General features: G+C 39.8%; 1 protein-coding gene across 1 annotated transcript in view; it reads right to left on the bottom strand.

Moving 5' to 3' along the window:
- Nucleotides 1-6,133: 6,133 nt before the first annotated feature.
- DCT (dopachrome tautomerase) overlaps nucleotides 6,134-20,052 on the bottom strand; it is a 37,844-nt gene continuing 23,925 nt past the window's right edge. Inside the window, exons 7-8 of the mRNA XM_040267335.1 lie at nucleotides 10,409-10,610; nucleotides 6,134-6,348 (exon numbers count right to left, since the gene is read on the bottom strand). Of these exons, the coding sequence (XP_040123269.1) occupies nucleotides 6,155-6,348; nucleotides 10,409-10,610 (396 nt within the window). The 3' untranslated portion in view covers nucleotides 6,134-6,154. The remainder of the gene's footprint in view (nucleotides 6,349-10,408; nucleotides 10,611-20,052) is intronic.

The raw sequence follows: 20,052 nt of genomic DNA on the forward strand, positions 1-20,052 counted from the left end.
AGTCTTAGACACTGCTCACACCCAAACCCAAATTCAGATATTTATATCTGGTTACAATTCACTGATCCAATATTTTGTCTTAAAAAAAAAAAGCTTTTCTGGAATTTATCAGCTTCTTAATAAATTATTTTTAAAAGTTGAAGTATAATTACATTGTGTTAGTTTCTGCTAATATATATATATATGCCCTCTCTCTTGAACCTCCCTTCTATCCCCTCATCAATAAGTTTTTAATTGAAAAAGAAATCTCCCCAATCTCCAACTGCAGAATGATATAAATCTGTTTAACTAAATTATATCCTCTGTGTATTTGACAAGCATATAAAAGAGTTTTGCCCAGTGGCCTGAAATATTCCCCTAGATTTTTATGACTTGCTGGGGAACATTTAACATTTCAAAGCATATTAGAAAGGAAACTCTAAGACTTTTAATTATATGATCACCTTGCCTGCACAGGAAGTCATTTTCTTCTAAATATCATACTTTAACTGTTCTGATTTCTGAATCATGGCAAATCTTCCAGCATTTGTGTTTTCCTCTGACCCCAGGCAATTAACCACAGTAGAGGAAAACTTTACCAAAATTGTGCAGTTTTCTATTAAAACACAAGAGGGCAGGTTTTGCTTTATTGTGAGCCTAATTCCACTCTTATTAATCAGGCTGGTTGCTGTGCTCATTACAAATTCAGGAACATTCCATAACATACAAAGTGAATGAGCAATCAGAATGTCTACCATGGCAGTGAAATCTCTAGTATTTTAATAAAGAAGGACAAGCTTAATCCTCTGTATGTGGCATTATTTAAAATACAGAGAACAGTTATATTTGGGAGACACTGTAATAATTTAAGCTTTGTTATGAATCACCAAAGGAGCAGAGAATGGCTTGAAGAAGAAATGATCAAATTTAGTCATATGACATCCAAGAACTACGGCTTGCATTAATGTGACTAATAACGCAAGTAGGTTAATATGTGTGTGTGTGAGTGTGTGTGTGTGTTTGTGTGCCAACACACGCACGTGCTAACCCAGTCTTGTCTGACTCTTTGCAACCCCATGGGCTGTAACCCATTAGGCTCCTTGGAATTTTCCAAGCAAGAATATTGGAGTCTTCTGTGTCTCCTGCACTGACAGGTGGATTCTTTACCAGTAGCGCCACCTGGGAAGTTGCCAAATAGTTAACATTTTCTGCCTAATATAAATAGTGTTGGTGATAATATACCAAGTATTCAGTCCTTGAGTGGGAAGCTTGTATTTTTGTTTGTTTGTTTTAGTTTTCAAAGATTTTATTCTACTGCTCACAATTCTCTTGGTTTATTTTTTTTTCAAGATTTCATTAAACTACCTGCCAAAGCATAATTAAATTCACAGGAGTTATTTTCATCTTGAACTGCCATTATAAGTAAAGTATCATGTCATCTTTGAGAGGTTCTTTAACTTCACCGATGGATCCACCTATGCAAGAAAGGCACTGATTTTGCCTGGCTAAGTATTTTGCCCATTAACTCCTTCTGCAGAAACAAGGCTTTTAAGAAATCAGATGATGGAATAATGATATGGTGAGGTCTACACTTTCCACCCTTGTCTGTATAAATGGTAGAATTAAGACCTACCAGTAGTGGGGAGGGCTTCCCTGGAGGCTCAGATGGTGAAGAATCTTCCTGCAATGCAGGAGACCCAAGTTTGATCCCTGGGTCAGGAAGATCCCTTGGGAACGAAATGGCTACCCACTCCAGTATTCTTGCCTAGAGAATTCCATGGACAGAGGAGCCTGGTGGGCTACAGTCCGTGGGGTCGCAAAAGAATTGGACACAACTATGCGACTAAACAACAACAACAAATGGTGGAGAAAAAGCACACCCAAGAAGAAAATGTAGCTGAGAAGTGTCCCTCTGTACTAGGTTGTATGGGGTGAAATTCTATCTGGCAGATGTACAACTCACAATCTGAAAGATAGGCTGCTATTCATTTCACAACAGGGATACATGACCCTATTATCTTATGTTTTATCCAGTACATGTTCAAACACAGGCCAGGGGCCTTAAATGAAAAGTTTTACTTTGAGACTAGTTTATTCATTCAAAAAATATTTACAGAGTACTCAGGATGAGCACGGGCTTCCCTGGTGGCTCGGTAAAGAATTCGCCGGCAATTCAGGAGACCTGGGTTCGATCCCTGGGTTGGGAAGATCCCCTTGGAGGAGGGCATGGCAACCCACTCCAGAATACTTTCCTGGCGAAGTCCATGGACAGAGGAGCCTAGCAGGTTGCAGTCAGTGGGGTCGCAAAGAGTAGCACGTGACTGAAGCGACGTAGCACAGACGCACACACACATTTCCTAAGTACTTAAAGTGCTTTGATATAATAAATAGCATTGGAGCTGTATGGAGAGCTGTACAAGCTGACCTCTAGAAGCTTCAGGTCTTCTACTAGAAGTGAACACCATGTCACCGTGACCTCATTGGCTCTACTTTCCTTCTTTTGGGCGTCTCCAACAAGTTGACTGTGGAGAAGGCAATGGCACCCCACTCCAGTACTCTTGCCTGGAAAATCCCATGGATGGAGGAGCCTGCTGGGCTGCAGTCCATGAGGTCGCGAAGAGTCGGACACGACTGAAGTGACTTAGCAGCAGCAGCAGCGGCAACAAGTTGACTGAGCTAATAGCCTCTCTAGAAGGAGCCTGCCTCCCTGGACAATGACTTCAAGTGGCCTCCCTACTCACCTCCCTCTCCAATATCATTCTTTAGACTATAGGGACATCAGAGGTAACTCTTTACCTGGGGAAAAGGGTAGTAGCTCATTTTCCTGCTTGTAAAATAGAGAGCTAGGAAGTAGGAGCTCAATAGAAACTCAATAGAAAGTAGAAACATCAGTTTATTTAAAGACTTCTTTTCTTTGTTTCTAAAAACTGAAGTATAATTGATGTATAATATCATATAAGTTACAAGTGTACAATAAAGTGATTTAGAATTATACTGGATTATACTCATTTATAGATATTATAAAATACTGGCTATATTCCTTGTGCTATACAATATAGCCTGGTAGCTTATTTTATGCCTGACTGTTTGTACCTCTTAATCCCCATCTCTATACTACCCCTCCCTCCTTCCCTCTCCCACTGGTAACTAGTTTGTTCTTGATATCTGTGAGTCTGTTTCTTTTTTGTTACTTTCACTATAAATGAATATATATATTTCCACATGTAAGTGAACTCATACAGTATTTGTCTTTCTCTGCCTGATTTATTTCACTTAGCATAATACCCTCCAAGTTTAAGGACTTATTTTCCAAAGTGAAGTAGTTACTCATATATTTTATGTATATACATAAAATATTCAGTATATATTGAGTACCAAAAACATGTGAGTTGATGTTCACAAATTAAAAAACAATAGCCACCAACAAACAATAATCTGCAAAACATTTATTTTTATTTTCCTTTTTAATAGCTTTCTACTTCTTCTTAATGTGAGATTAGAATTTTTCACTAGGATTATTATAATTAATAATGTTAAATCCTAAGCAAATCACAAATTTATGTCAATGAATTTTAGAATTAGAAGGGAATTTAATTTACAAAGGAAAGATGTCATTGGATTTCACTTTTGAATGTTAGCTTCAAAAAAGCATTTCTTTTAAAATCATGCAGAGAGAAGCATATAAACCAATCTATTCATTTTCTTCAAGGTTGAATTTTTTTCCCCCCATCATTGAGATGTATTGCCATAAAACGCTTAATGATATTTTCTAAGTTCATTTGCATAGTATTCACTACAAGTAAATAGCAACTTTTTACTCTACAGGTTTATTCTACCTTTAGATTTGCTGAAAGGCAGTCATCATTGATTTATTGTAATGTTAGAAAATGCTAGAAAATTTTACTCTTGTAATATGAACTAAAAAATTAGGAAATTATTTCTCTTAGGAAGGCATCATAAAACATAATATTTATGAAAAGTTGCACACACTGTACTTAAAAAGAGCTAAGTATAAGTGGTTAGTCTTTATTTCTACTGCAGATAGATCTTGCTTTTAAACAAATCTTATGAGAATACGATGTATGAAAATTCTGATATACTAGAAAGATAAGCTAGAGGTGGTTATGTGCTTTATAGAATTATTCATAATAGTTCATCCATAAAAAGTAATTTCCCCTGGTGCTTTTAATGTATAATTGATTTATACACAACTTTTCACCTACCATGTACCTACCATGCACATTTATATCTTCATCTTAACATATTTCTTTTTTGGTTTACAAACTGGATGTAAACTTAGTCCCCCAACAACTCTGAGGTCAGCGCATAAACTTTCCAGAGTGGACCATGATGATAACTCATTGATGAGTTTTCCATGAACTCTGTTAAAGGGAGGCATTGAGATCTATGCTTGTGGCACTGGTCAGAGGTCCAGGCTAGGTTTCACCCCGTTCAGCAGCTTGGGCTGTTTTAATTCTCACCTGCTGAGCCTACTCTCAGATATGCTTTATGAGACCCACTCAAATTCATTCAGTTCAGATTGAGCTTTGTCCCTTTCTCTCGCGTCTGAAGTCTTATTCCAGGGGATAACACAGGGTCTTAGTGAACCTTGCACCTCTGGCGCTCCCATGTGGAGAAGGCTACAGAGACCTCTTAATCCCATTCACACACATCCATTCCAGTAGAGAGGAGCTGAAATGAGTGGACAAGGGCCACTCCTATGGCTTCACTCCTACTGCATGGGTACCAGATATAAACAGATGAAACTGCCTTAAAAATCTCAAAAGCCATTAACATCTCAGAGGTGGGGATCATCTTGGTGAGTCTAAACATCTTCGTAAAGATTGCCTCATTCTTATCTCTCATAATCTGGTGATTACTTAGTGGATCATAACCATTTAATTCTGAATTGTTACATTTTGTATGGATGGTTCCTTTTAAATGCTAAGATTTAACCAGTTAGCATTTGTAAGTAACCATTAGTACAGTGCAACATTAATAAATTTAAAGTCAACTCTTTAAAATAAGTCAAATGCTTGAACAATTTTTCATCTGAGGTTACCCAGCAAAGGAACTGGTTCGGGGTTGTGGCTTAGCTGGTAAAGAATCTGCCTGCAATGCGGGAGACCTGGGTTTGATCCCTGGGTTGGGAAGATCCCCTGGAGAAAGGAAAGGCTCCCCAGTCCATGCTGCTGCTGCTGCTAAGTCGCTTCAGTCGTGTCGGACTCTGTGCGACCCCATAGGGTCGCATAAAGTCAGACACGACTGAGGGACTTTCACTTTCAGCCAAATGAGACTTCAGGGCAATGGAATGCTAATCAAATTGTCTCCTGTTCAGGCTTAGAGGCTCACCAGCCTTCTCCAGTCAGACTTTCCCAGAAAGAGTGATGCTATACTCGTTAATAAGTTCAAAACAGTATATTAATCAACCAGATTAATTTAAACCAATTTAATCCTCATCTGTTCACTACTATAGAATCAATGTTTATTCAGCTATTGATTCTTGTGAGAGCTCTGCTGTTAAGAACTGCAGACCCTTTATAAACTCTGTAACATCTAATTTATAAAAGAGAAACAAACTGATCATTCATACATTCATTCTTCTACCCATATGGAAGATAAGGCCTATTTTCATCTTCAAGGCCATTTTAAAGACCGGAAATAAAAAGAAAAAAGACGCCTCAGGAAGATGATCAGGAATCCACCTAAAAGCGTAAATGTTTACATCTAAGAGACCCTGGAGACTCACGTAGCACCTGCCACCTTCCTGCCCCCTCTTTACAAAGGAAGACACGTGAGTTAAGAAAGATGTAACCATGATCTGATCCAGTTCTCAAATTACACTGATCTGCATATTTCAGTGAGTCCACTCTATTGATTTTGGGGGGGTCAGGAGGCTTAATCAATCAGTATGGGGAATTATTATCAGATACCACCAGTTGTCATCAGCTCTACCTTGTTTGATGGTAGAGATACCCTCAAGCACTTTAGCTTGTGTGTTAAGTAAACAAGCAAACCAGAAATTAGAGTGAAGCATCTTTTGTGCTTGGGATCATCACCATAACAGGAGGGGCTATGCCAAAGCTCTTCAACGAAAGGAAGATCAGTGAGGGTTCATCTGCAGATTGTCGGTCAGAACTACGGCTTGGTCAGCCTCTTCTCTAGAGGCCTTCATCTAGGCCTCTTCGGTGTATCTTTTGTTGCTTAGCTGTGTCTCCGTTAAGGGTGTATACCCTTTTCGAAGTCGTCTATATTGAAGGAAAAGCAGCAATGCAAAAAGGACAACCAAAACCACGAGCATCCCCGTAACCACTGAGAGTACTGTGGTCCAGTCTGGAGTTTCTTCAACTGAAATTAAAGCAGAAGAGTCTTACAATTGGGGTTTTCATCGGCTGAATACTCTTAGAAAACGGAAGAATAAACCAATGTGTCTTTCATGTGTGCTTTTGTTGATAAAGCAAAACTATACTGACTGGAATAAAATTTTTTCTTCTTCCTTATGAACTATTTATCATATCCATAACTTTTTTGGTGGAAGTGGAAAATGACATTCCATTGTTTGAATATAGCTTATTGTATTTTCAAAATTCCTTACAATAAATACTTATATAGAATAAACCCTCCAAGGAAGTATATAACTACTTTTGTAAGTTAGAAATTCATTTGTAAAAGTGCATGTTAAAATGGTATCTGGAGAACAAAATATACAACAGCCAGGTCTAGAAATTCTGCTGTTGTCTCTACATTTTTTATGGAGTGATCAGTGAGTAAGACAGATGAGACTGGAGATTATAACAGGGGTCATTCAAGAGCAAAGCAGAAGAAATTTGGACCCATTTAATTAGTTGTGAATAAAATCGGGATCATTACGTGATAAACGCAATCCTCTATTCAAATATCTTTTATAAGCACTTTTCCAAAAAATTAATGGGTTTCATTTCTTTCTTTTTTTCTTTTCTTCATTTCCTTTGTATTTATGCCTATTTGTTGTTTCCTTAAAAATTATCCTTGGTCAGTTCTTAAAATCAGTTTTTCTGAAGTGGGTTCTTGTTCTGTACTCTACACTTCTCTAAATGTAAGACTGTCCTTCTAGTCCTTTCTCTCCAGTCCCACAGAGGACCCTGACTCATCCTGATGGGGTTTCTCCAAAAGGATTTTAATTTGTCTTTTCCTGCAACAATTGCCATCCTCATCTTCTTAAAATACAGGTTTTTATTCTGTCATTTCTTTGTTCAGGAGCCAAAAATGATTGCCTTTTGTTATTGTCCAAACTCTTCTGCCTAGCTTTTTTTTTTAATTACTTATTTTTTTTAATTGTGGGAAAACATATATGACATATATTTTATCACCTTAACCATTTTTAAGTTCTGTGACATTAAATATATTCACATTGTTGTACATTCATCACCACTATTCATCCATAGAACTTTTTTCCCTGCAAAATTGAAATAATAATTCTCTAGTCCTCCATCCATCCCCACTCTCTAGCAACAAGCAACCACTCTTTCTGTCTCTATGAATCTGACTACTATAGGTGCCCCATATAGTGGAATCATATAGGTTTTATCCTTTTGTGACTGGTTTATTTAACTTAGCATGTCTTCAAGATTCACCCATGTTACAGCATGTGTCAGGACTTCCTTCCATTTTAAGGCTGAATAATATTCCGTTGTATGTATGGACCATATTTTATCTGTTGTCATTTTGCTTATCTGTCAGTGGGTACTTGGGTTGCCCCCACCTTTTTAAAAAATAATTTATTTTTAATTGGAAGATAACTGCTTTGCAATCGTGTGTTGACTTCTGCCACACATCAATATCAGTAAGCCATAGGCACACATATGTCCCCTCCCTCCTATATCTCCCTCCTATCGCTCCCACCTTTTGCCTGTTGTGAATAATGCTGCTATGAATAGAGGGGTACAAATATCTGTAGGAGTACTTGCTTATAATTCTTTGGGGTCTATGCCCAGAAGCAGCATTGTTAGATCGCATGGTAATTCTGTGTTTAATTTTTTGAGGAGCTACCATATTGTTTTTCACAGAGCCTATGCTAACATTCCCACCAGCAATGCATGAGGATTCCATTTTCTCTACATTCCCATCAGCACTTGTTATTTTCTGCTTTCTTGGTAGCAGCCATCCTAATGGGTATAAAGTGGGATCTTATTGTGGTTTCTGCCCAACTTTTACAGTCCCTGATAACCAGGCCTTCTCTCAGATCCAACCTTAATGCACAGTTAATTACTCAAGCCTTTCACCTCACCAGGCTTTCTTCTCATGGTCCTCTATATGGACTACATGTGCCTTTCACAGTCCTGGTACCTACCTGTCTTCAATCTAAAATGCCCCTTTCTTTCCCCCAACCTACCTAAAACCTACCATCTCTTTTTAAAAAAAAACTTTTTTCTTTTTTTGACCACATGGCACAACATGTGGGATCTTAGTTCCCCGTCCAGAGATTGAACCTGAGTCCCCTGCATTGGAAGCGTGGACTCAACCACTGGACACCCAGGGAAGTCCCTCCATCTCTTTAACCCAGTTCAGGACCCAGCTCCTTTCCCAAATCCCTCTCTCCCTTCTTCAATCTTAGGTTATAGTTATGTCTCCTCAGAAAGGATGTCAATTTTTGTCCAACCAATAAAAGAATGTGATTTGTATCTTCCAATGAGTTAATGGATTCTGGGCATATTTAGACTCTCGGGTTATATCTGTTAATTGACTGATGTCAGAGGCCGTGGAAGCATGGTCAGAAGCACATGCCAAACTTTCTGATTATTATTATGTTCAACCCCAGAGAAATGAGAAAAGTTTCAAAGAGACATTCTCACCTCAGCTGCCCAAAGAAGAGAAACTTCAAATCAGTAAAGAGAATAAGCTGCAGTAGATGTAAAACTGGAAGGAAAAACAGGGGACAGAGCCCAGGGTCTGAAAGGTTTTGAAAGTTGAGAGAGAAGGGGGCAGGGAAGGAGTAAGACAAGTGGGGAGAGAGAGAGATGTGACCTCAGAAATGGTCTTGATTACTTTGTAGGCTGAGATTTAGAGAAGACAAAATAGCCATTAATGGGAAAATGCCACCAGCACATAGGCTGTGTGTTTTTCAGCTTCTTAACAAATTAAGAGATTTCTTTTAAAAACTGTTTTACCTTTCCTTTATCAACCTGTCCGAAGGTTCTTTAAATGGCACATGGAGCTATACTGGGGCCTGGGCAAATTAAAAAAAAAAAAAAAAGTATGCCCTTACATTTATCAAAATATCTTTCTGTATTTTGAACCAAGTGGAAAAGCTAATAAAAAATCTACAACTTAAAAACATGACTTCAGGACTTCCCTGGTGGTACAGTGATTAGGAATCCACCTGCTAATGCAGGGGACATGGGCTTGATACCTGGTCCAGGAAGATTCCACATGCCTGTGCAACTACGCCCGTGCACCATGATTACTGAGCCTGTACTCTGGACGCAGCATGCCTTATCTCCTGAGCCAGAGTGCTACAACTGCTGAAGCTCACGTACCGAGAGACTGTGCTCCACAACAAGAGAAGCCTGCAGTGAGAAGCCTGAACACCACATCCAAGAGTGGTCATCACTCACTCCAACTAGAGAAAGCTTTCGCAAAGCAACAAAGACCCAGCACAGCCAAAAATAAATAAGTAAAAAAAATTTTTTTAAAGAATAAAAACATGATTTCAAAAAATTCATTTAGAAAAGTGTACCCATGAAGTCCCACACAGCCCAATCTACTGGCAGGCCGTTGTCATCTTTACAAACCCACCAGGCAGGGGTGGTGTGGGTTAACTGGGAAAAAAAATAAATGGCCTACTTATAAACTAACACAGAGGTATAAAACAAACAACAGCCTGGCTTTAAAATTTTGATACTGTATTCAACATGGGGGGGGCATTAAATTGGGTTTTTTATAATATTGCATTATATTATTACTTAGCTCAGTTACTGAATTTTTGGCTTCCCTTTGAACTTTGTGCCTGAGGCAAGTGCTGCATTTGCTTCACCTTAAACCCAGCCTTGCCTTTAAGTAAAGATCTCTAAGAGGTCCTGGTTGTCCCCATCCATCCGTGGCTAGTGCATTTTGATTTTATTGGTTAGGCATTTCAAACCATGGCTGGTTTTCAATTGTCAGATCAGGTGCAGTTGTAGATACTTGCCCTGAAATAAGTTCTCTTAACAACTTTCTAAAACAACAATTTTCTAAAACGAAAGTCATCCAACAGTCCCTTTTCTGATGTTTAATTGGTAGTTTAAAGGCTCATTTTGTAACTATACATACTCTAAAAACTTGCCAGTAAACTTAACTAGATCTGAGCACTTCAGTTTAAGGTCTTGATTTAGAAGAAAAAGAAAGGAAAAAAAGAAAAGAAAGCCTCTTTAGAAGATTAATGAATCACGCGTTTAAAAGTTGCATTAGTTACCTGGCAGATCAATGGCATAACTGTAGCCAAGTTGGTCTGCGGTTAAAAAGAGTTCCTCATTAGTCACTGGAGGGAAGAAAGGAACCATGTTATACATCCGATTGTGACCAATGGGTGCCAGCTCCTGAGGCCAGGCATCCACAGGGGGATTGAATCTTTTCATCCACTCGTCAAAAATGGCATCGGTGAAGGAATGAAGGACCTGCAAGACAGTTGAACGCAGCGTTAACACTGATGGATGTGTATTCAGTCACTAAGTCGCGTCTGACTCTTTTGTGACCCCAGGGACTGTAGCCTGCCAGGCTCCTCTGTCCATGGGATTTCCCAGGCAAGAATACTGGAGTGGGTTGCCACTTCCTTCTCCAGGGGATCTTCCTGACCCAGGAATAGAGCCAGTGTCTCCTGCCATAGCAGACGTATTTTTTACTACTGAGTCACTGGGGAAGCGCGGCCAACATTGATGGGTCTATTCTAATCAGACCAATCCAACTGGAACTTTCTCTAAAATGAAATGAAGTTGGTTTTTCTTGACATCAGGAACTTCTTGGTGACACACCCACTGGCAAGATTTCCTGGAAAAGGGAATGACAACCCACTCCAGTATTCTTGCCTGAAAATTCCATGGACAGAGGAGCCTGGCAGACTACAGTCCATGGGGGCAAAGTCAGACATGACTTAGGGCTAACACTTTGCTTTTCACTTTCAAGGCTGGATGGCATATCACTCCATACACCCCTTTGTTAAGTGAACAAAGTAAGGTTCATGTGGCAGATGTAGCACTGGTTTAAGAATATTTGAGGCCTTCAACAAATTCAAGTTAATTATTACATTCAGGAAAAAAAGGCAAGTATGATGAGATATATACTATAGCCAATATTCAGATGCTTTGCTTTTAACAAGGAAGAAAGGAGATATTGTGTTTACCAATAGTATACAATGGTATAATACAAATGGATAATTTAAAAAAAAAAAAGAGAGAGAAAGAAAACATCCAAAACGGGTCTTCAGATTTCTCCCATCCTTCTATGTGCTCACTGTATAAGCCTTTCATTTGAATTCTCAGTGTCAGGCCAGCAAAAGAAAGTCTAAAAACTCTGTAATGCGCATAGTGCTGTTTTATTTTCTCAATAAAGCTGTCAAAGTCCTTTTCAAAGACAGCAATTATTACGTGATTTAAAATATTAACAGCAAAATTTCACATTTATAGTGCTGATTTTGCAATAGGACACAAACATGACCAGGCCGTTAGAGGTCCTCTTTCATTCCTAGTAGTTCAGGGAGCCCAGGGACTCTGCGTGATTTTCCTTCCCTCTTTGTCTGCAGGGTCTGTCACCCCAGGGCTTGTCACATGGGGGAAAGGAGATACTTACTTCAGTAAATACAGGTTAAATGAATTCATTTATCCGTCCACTAATATAGCACTGGTGAAGTTATACTATCACTTATTTGTTTATCAATTTTCCATAGTGAGACTCCTAACTCCTAAAAGTCAGAGATAAGGTCTTTTCACCTTTGGCATTTTAGGCTTAAGTCTATAACTTAGACAGAGCCGATGTTTAATAAGTTTCTGTTGGCTGATGACAGTGCCATGCAAAGTACTTTTATATTTTGTACAACTCATCCAAGGGCTTCCCGAGTGAGTCAGATGGCAACAAATCCATCTGCAACGCAGGAGACCCGGGTTCAATGCCTGGGTGGGGAAGATCCCCTGGAGCAGGGCATGGCAACCCACTCCAATATTCTTGCCATAAAGAAGTCTGATCATTGAAGAACTAATGCTTTCAAACAGTGGTGCTGGAGAAGTCTTTTGAGAGTCTCTTGGACAACAAGAGATCAAACCAATCAATCTTAAGGAAACCATCCCTGAATATTCACTGAAACGACTGATGCTGAAGCTAAAGCTCCAATCCTTTGGCCAGCTGGTGTGAAGAGCCGACTCACTGGAAAAGACCCTGAAGCTGGAAAAGATTGAGGGCAGGAGGAGAAGAGGGTGACAGAGGGTCAGATGGTTGGATGGTATCATTGACTCAATGGACACGAGTTTGAGGAAACTCCAGGGGAGAGCAAAGGAGAGGGAAGCCTGGTGTGCTACAGTCCATGGGCTCGCACAGAATCAGGCATGACTGAGCAATTAACAATTTCACTTTCTGGTTTTTATTACTGCTGCTTATTTAGTAGATAATAGTTTCAGATTTTACCCAAGGTTCCTTGTAGCTAGCTCACCCATTCAGGCAACAGCGAGAGCTTTCTACTTGAATTGTCTCACATGTGTACTCTCACGATAGTGAAAAGAATCAAGTGATTTTACTGACAGGATTTTTTTCCTGAATGGATTTTTAAGGTTCATGGAAAGTATGAAATGAAATTATCTCCTGCCATATTAATAAACAAGACATGTCACAACCATCAGCGATTTCTGGCCTCCGAATGGGCATGAGGGCTCCTGAAACTGCTGCCACACACCACCCCCGTGGTGATTGCTGAGGAGCTGGGAGAATGCAGAAAGCAATAGGAATAAGGAAACAAGATTGGCCCCAGATAGCTGAGGTGCGTATGAAAGGAATGAATTCAGTGAGCCCAGAGGCTTACACCTTCCCATACACAGAATGCTAAATTCCTTAACTTGATACCTGAACTTTGATGTTAAGACTGCCTGTTCCCTTTGTTGCAAACTTGTATATAGCAGGACTTCCCCTCCTGCCTTCTTGGAGCGTTTTTCTCAGAGCTGCTGAGATACTGTCTCCCGGACTCGGAGTCCTAAACATTCCCACGAAATAAAAAAACTCTCTACTTTTAGGTTGTGAGTGTATTTTTTGGTCAGTACAAGATACATGTTAAAAACCAAAACATCAAATTGTAAGACCTGGGCTTTCACAGAGAGAAAATATTTTTTGACTTTTGAAATCTTGGCTTTGAGGCACAGAATTTAAGCCCCGAGGGAATAAAAGGCATCAAGCTTATCGAATGAGCAACAGCTTTGAAGGAACACATGATAATTCGAGTGATCATGTCTCTCCCAAGTAGAGTTCAGGAGAAGTTCCTCTTTGAGAAGGGGCGTTAACCCTGGAAAAGTAGCTGAGCGTTAGCTGTTGGTGTAGGTCCCTGAAAACAATATCACTTGCTGTAAAATCCTGGGAGCTCCAGATAAGGTTAGAAGTTTCCCAGAGAGAGCTCCATGTTCCAGGTCTGACCTCGGGAACCTGACAGCCTCAAACAGAAGTTCTGCCTCAAGTGTGGAGCCCAGGAAATAGATGCGCAATGTCCAAGAGTAGCAAGCACTATCTATTGCTTACCCAATAGCCTTTCTCCTCTTCTTTCTCGGTAACTTCTTTGGTGTTTATGGTGAAGCAATGTGCCAAGTTATCCATGAGATTTAGCTGGAAATCACTGGATAGGACTTCTAGAAAATCTTGTTAAAGATGGTTTTCTCAGCTTAAAGGGGGCCCCTTTTCCCTCTCCATTCCTTCGCACTGCTTTCTGGAACATGGGTGTGATGGCTGAAGCTGTGGCAGCTATCTTAGCATTCCACAAGCAAAGCTAAGAAAAGAAGCCACTCACCAAGGATGGTTAAGCAGAAAGACAGAAGGAGTTTATGATGGCTATGGAGATACTATACCAAAGCTGAACCACCTGCCACTGGAGTTCTTTTACACAAAGAGAAAAATAAACCTCTTTATTTGTTGCTTGCTGCTGCTGCTGCTGCTGCTAAGTCGCTTCAGTCGTGTCCGACTCTGTGCGACCCCACAGATGGCAGCCCACCAGGCTCCGCCGTTCCTGGGATTCTCCAGGCAAGAACACTGGAGTGGGTTACCATTTCCTTCTCCAATGCATGAAAGTGAAAAGTGAAAGTGAAGTAGCTCAGTCGTGTCCAACTTCTGTAATTTTGGTTTTCTATTTTAAGCAGTTGAACCAAGTGCTAACTGATACACAGAAAAAGGTGTGTATCAGAATGTACTTTCTAAGAAAGGCCGCACAGTATCTCTTGAACTTTTAGAACCCACCTGAGTTGAAGTCAGAGATCAAACTGATTTTTTAAAAAAAGAGATAAGAGAATCTCACGGCAGAGAAAGATGTAGAGTCAATGCTGTAAGAGGCAAATAACTGGGTGGAAGCACCAGAATTCACCAGGTGTGGAAGGGTAAACAATTAGGGAGGGGATGAGACTCTAAAGAAATTCATAATTTGGAGGGAAAGAACAGGGGAAGAGTAATAAGGAGAAGATTATAGGTCTCAGATGAGCGGTTAAACATTATCCAATAAAAGCCCTAATAGGAGCTACATACAGATGAACCAATTTATAGAATGTAGTTTAAAAAAAAGGGTGAGGGGGTGGAGGACCAGCATATGCCAGTTCAGTTCAGTCACTCAGTCATGTCCGACTCTTTGCAACCCTATGAATCGCAGCACCCCAGCCAAGGAGATGCAAAATAGGCAAGAGACAAAATGCTGTGAGCAACAATGTAACCAGAGGCTAGAAGGAGAAGCAGGGCAACAGGGAGACTAGGTATTTTTGATAAAGTTGTGAACATTGTTCCTAAATGAAATAACCTGAATTGCTTTTGATAAACCAGTGGTATTTTTGTTGAAAAGTCTTAGTCACTCAGTCATCTCTGACTCTTGTGACCCAAAGGGCTACAGACCGCCAGGGTCCTCTGTCCATGGAATTTCCCAGTCATTCATTCCCTTCTCTAGGGAATCTTTCCAACCCAGGGATCGAACCCAGGTCTTCTATACTGCAGGTGGATTCTTTACCATCTGAGCCAACAGGGAAGCCCCATCTTTGTTGAACACGGGTTGAAAATAAGCTACTATCTCTGTAAATGTAATTCAAGGCCATAAATAAAAGCAAAAGCAAAGTAAAAGTAAACTGCTGTTGCCTTATATCTGCTGTAGAGATTTATACTTATATTTTAGCATTAATAATTGAGTGCCTCAGAAATGAGGTTACAAATTTTGGTACACAAACTTAGCCTATCTTATTCCAACAAAGTAAAGATAGGTATAGGAAGGGAGGAAAAATGCTAAATTTCAACTTGCAAGGCAGTATTGGAGAAAATGTGATTACATGGGCTTTCAAGGTAAAAATTTTTTAATGCAACCTTGCAGAAGAAAGCAATTGATCAACAAATATTGTGCTTAGAGGCATAAAGAAACTTTATAAAGTACAGGGAAAACATGCATATCTTTCTCAAGATCACTGGAGGATGAAGTTACTAACAACCTTCTCTTGTCATTGTTGTCATTTAGTTGCTAAGTTGTGTCCAACTGTTTTGCGACTCCATAGATTGTACCCTATCAGCCCCCTCTGTCTGTGGGATTCCCCAGGCAAGAATACTGGAGATTGCCATTTCCTTCTCCAGGAGATCTTGCCAACTCAGGGATCGAACTCGTGTCTCCTGTATTGACAGGCAGATTCTTTACCACTGAGCCGCTTAGGAAGCCAATCTTCACTTAGGGGACTGAAAATTCAGATTCCTGCCACGCGGAATCTCTGACACAAGAAGAGTATTTGTGCCTACAGAAAGATTGCCGTGGAATATTTATTTATTCTTGCCTTCTCCTATCAAGGATTTGAAGCAATGTATAGCCAAGATGTTGGTTTTATATACCTAAAGAAGCCATATGTAATAGGCTTAAAATAGTTACATGACACCCAACTTCTACTTAGCTGACTACTAAGCTCTCCCACCGGAGAAGGCAATGGCGACCCACTCCAGTATTCTTGCCTGGAAAATCCCATGGGTGGAGGAGCCTGATAGGCTGCAGTCCATGGGGTTGCTAAGAGTCAGACACAACTGAGCGACTTCACTTTCACTCTTCACTTTCATGCATTGGAGAAGGACATGGCAACCCACTCCAGTGTTCTTGCCTGGAGAATCCCAGGGACGGGGGAGCCTGGTGGGCTGCCGTCCATGGGGTCGCACAGAGTTGGAATGACTGAAACAACTTAGCAGCAGCAGCAGCAGCAAGCTCTCCCACAGGGAGATGAGTACTCCATAGGCAGCACATTTAGTGAGAGACAAGAAACCACCAGAGAAAATGGGCATTTGAATAACAATAGAGTCTCCTGGGCAGTGCTAAGCCCAGATGGTATTTCTCATTTTACTATAATTTTTTTTCCCCTCTCCTTTTCTACCCACTCTCTCATTGCATCCTGAGCAGACAGAATAGAACCATTCCATTCTTCCATTTTTTCAGGCATTTTGGAAGAGTTACCTAAGGAAAGCACCCTTTCTTCATAGCTTTGTATGATAGCATTGTATACAAAATACACATATGTAAACATATAATTATACTATATACATTGTATACAAGATACAATAATATGCATATAAAAGAAATAGCAAGAGCATTAGGAATTCAGCTGCAATATCCCTGAGAAAGAAAGCTTGTAGTTTAAGCATTAAATTTTGAACAGATGCAAACAGAGGACTACAGGAGAGTTCTGCTGTTAATATGTCAGCTTTAAAAGATGTGACCAGTTCAGCATACATCATAGGGAAACAATACAGATTGAAAAGAGAGGACCAGGGTGATGTTAGAAGAGATTCTAGATAGGAACTGAGATACTCCCAGGCCATTCGAGGCTAAGGAGCCTCCAAAGCTCTAAGAGAGAGGAACTCCAATCAATGCTACAACCATCTTAGATGTGTACATATTTTATGGTTTGCCATTATATTACTTAATTCTGAGTAACTTAATGCTGAGTTGCTCAGTCATGTCCAACTCTTTGCAACCCCATGGACTATAGCCCACCATCCTCCTCCATCCATGGGATTCTCCAGGCAAGAATACTGGAGTGGGTTGCTATTTCCTTCTCCATAATTCATCAATAATTAAGTGTATACAGTTCATCTCTTAGGTTTAATTCTTCTCCAAAGAGTATGTTTATCCTTATAAAATTTAGAATTGAAAAGAACCCTTTCATCTCCATTTAACCATTTAGCATGTATAAGTTAAAGATCAAAACATCCCTACAAACTATTATTTATAAAATAAGCTACAAGGATATACTGTAAAACACAGGGACTATAGCTAATGTTTTAAAATAACTCTAAGTGGAGTATCCCAGGGATGGGGGAGCCTGGTGGGCTGCTGTCTGTGGGGTTGCATAGAGTCAGACATGACTGAAGTGACTTAGTAGTAGCAGTAAGTGGAGTATAATCCTTAAAATTTTTGAATCAGGGCTTCCTTCATGGTATAGTGGTTACAACTCTGAGCTTCCAGTGGAGGGGGCACAGGTTTGATCCCTGGTCAGGGAACTAAGATCCTACATGCCACATGGCACAGCCTCCAAAAATAAATAAATAATAATTAAAATAAAGTAAAATGATTTTAAAAAGAAACCCACTTCTGTATAATTTTTAAAAATTTAATTAGGCATCACTAAATTGTATACTTGTAACATACAATATTGTACATCAAGTATACTTCAATAAAGAAAATAAATAAGAGTATTTCATGATAGAATATGTGATATACATTTCAGTCAAGAGTATTTCTTTTCAACTGTTAAGAAAAATAAAATCACCCCCTGCCCAGAACTGAGCCTATGGAAACCCTGACATCCTGGAAGATCCTGCCCCAAGGAGGTGGCCAGCCACCCTTGCTGGTACCTCAGCTCTTGCAAAATTCACCAAGATGGTAGGAATTAGTAGCTGTCTATTTCAGGTATTTAAAAACACATAGATTCAATAAAATAAATGTGACATTTTAAAAACATGAATCCTTACTTGTGACAAAACCAATGCCCCATCTTTTCAAAAGTCAAGCAAAATCTAGACCTGCCTCTTCACCAATTAGTGTTAATTCCCATCAACATGATCGAACAGGACAAAATGTCCTCAGTGGTCATGAAAGCAGTTGTGAAGGTATCAAATGAAGAACTGTCTACAGGCAAAATTGCAGCTGGAATATTCAACGTGGGGAAATTTTTGAGTAGAAAATCTTTTCTTATAATCTCTGCTCAGCCACTTACATAAGCTGTTGTACTCCCCTTAGCCTCTCTGAACTTTATTGTCCCCATATTTACCACACACAGTTTTGTGAAGTTAAAAGATTATGTTTACATGGTATCTAGTGACACAGTAATAAGTGCTCAATAATCTCACATTCTCTTCACAAGAGTTTACTGCACATCAACCGAGTACTAACCACTAACTAACCTACATACCTAAGCACTGATGCAGAGGTGGGATGTAGTATTATTTATAATGTGAGCTTCTCTTAAGCTAGTGAACCCTAGAAAACACAGTAAAATTTTAACATTCTTTTTATGTGGACCATTTTTTAAATCTTCATTGAGTTTTTTACAATATTCTGTTTTATGTTCTGGATTTTTGGGCCTGAGGCATGTGAGATCTTAGCTCCCCAACAGGGATGGAACCCACACCCCCTGCATTGGAAGGCTAAGTCTTAACCACTGGACTGCCAGCGAAGTCCCCTAAGAACACATTTTTATATGAACAGAGCATTAGGTTTCCAAGAAAAGTAAAATATTTAAAGAGGATGTTTTATTTGTTGCTAACGTTGGGGGCCTCCTTCATAGATGAGTTGGTAAAGAATCCACCTGCAAGGCAGGAGACCCTGGTTCAATTCCTGGGCCAGGAAGAGCCTCTGGAGAAGGGATAGACTACCCACTCCAGTATTCTTTGGCTTTCTTTGTGGCTCAACTTGTAAAGAAACCACCTGCAATGCAAGAGATCTGGGTTTGATCCCTGGGTTGGGAAGATCCCCTGGGAAAGGGAAAGGCTACCCACTCCAGTATTCTGGCCTGGAGAATTCCATGGACTGTATAGTCCATGGGTTCGCAAAGAGTTAGACACGACTGAGCCACTTACACTTCACTACACAGAGAACAAAGCATTTCACTAATTCTCTTGAAAGTGAAAGTCGCTCCGTGGTGTGACTCTTTGCAACCCATGGACTGCAGCCTGTCAGGCTCCTCTGTCCATGAAATTCTCCAGGCCATAATACTGCAGTGGGTAGCTGTTCCCTTCTCCAGGAGATCCTTCCAACTCAGGGATAGAACCCAGGTCTCCTGCATTACAGGTGGATTCTTTACCAGCTGAGCCACCAGGGAAGTCCGAATTCTCTTAAGAACCTTTCTTTTTTTTTTTTCTTCCCAGAACTCATTATCCTATGTGAACAGACAGACCACAGAAAAGAAAATGCAAAAGGTTCCTTAAATATGTGAAAAGATGCTGAACTTCATTTAGAAGAAAAGAAATGAAAATTAAACTCACTGAAATATTTTCACCTATCAATTAGCAAAAAGGAAAAAGTGTGATAATATACCAGACTAATGAGAGAGAGTGGAGGAGCTGTCCCTCTGCTACATAGCTGGGTAGAGGGAAAAAATCTTTCAACTTTCCACAGGGCAATTTGGCAATATCTACCAAATTTCAAACACATTTATTTAACTTTTCAGCCAGTGATTCTATCCTCTCATTTATCCTATATGTTCATTTATTGCTGTATTGTTCATAAACCAAAAGATGAGACACCACCTAAGCATCCATCAGTAGGAGACCAATTCGGCAGTGAATTCACACTAAAGAATACCATACGTGTGTGCTCAGTCATGCCCAAGTTATTTGTAAACCTATGGACTGTAGTTTGCCAGGCTCCACTGGCCATGGAAT

Source organism: Oryx dammah, unplaced genomic scaffold (assembly GCF_014754425.2).
Source record: "Oryx dammah isolate SB20612 unplaced genomic scaffold, SCBI_Odam_1.1 HiC_scaffold_24, whole genome shotgun sequence".
Lineage (NCBI taxonomy): Eukaryota > Metazoa > Chordata > Mammalia > Artiodactyla > Bovidae > Oryx > Oryx dammah.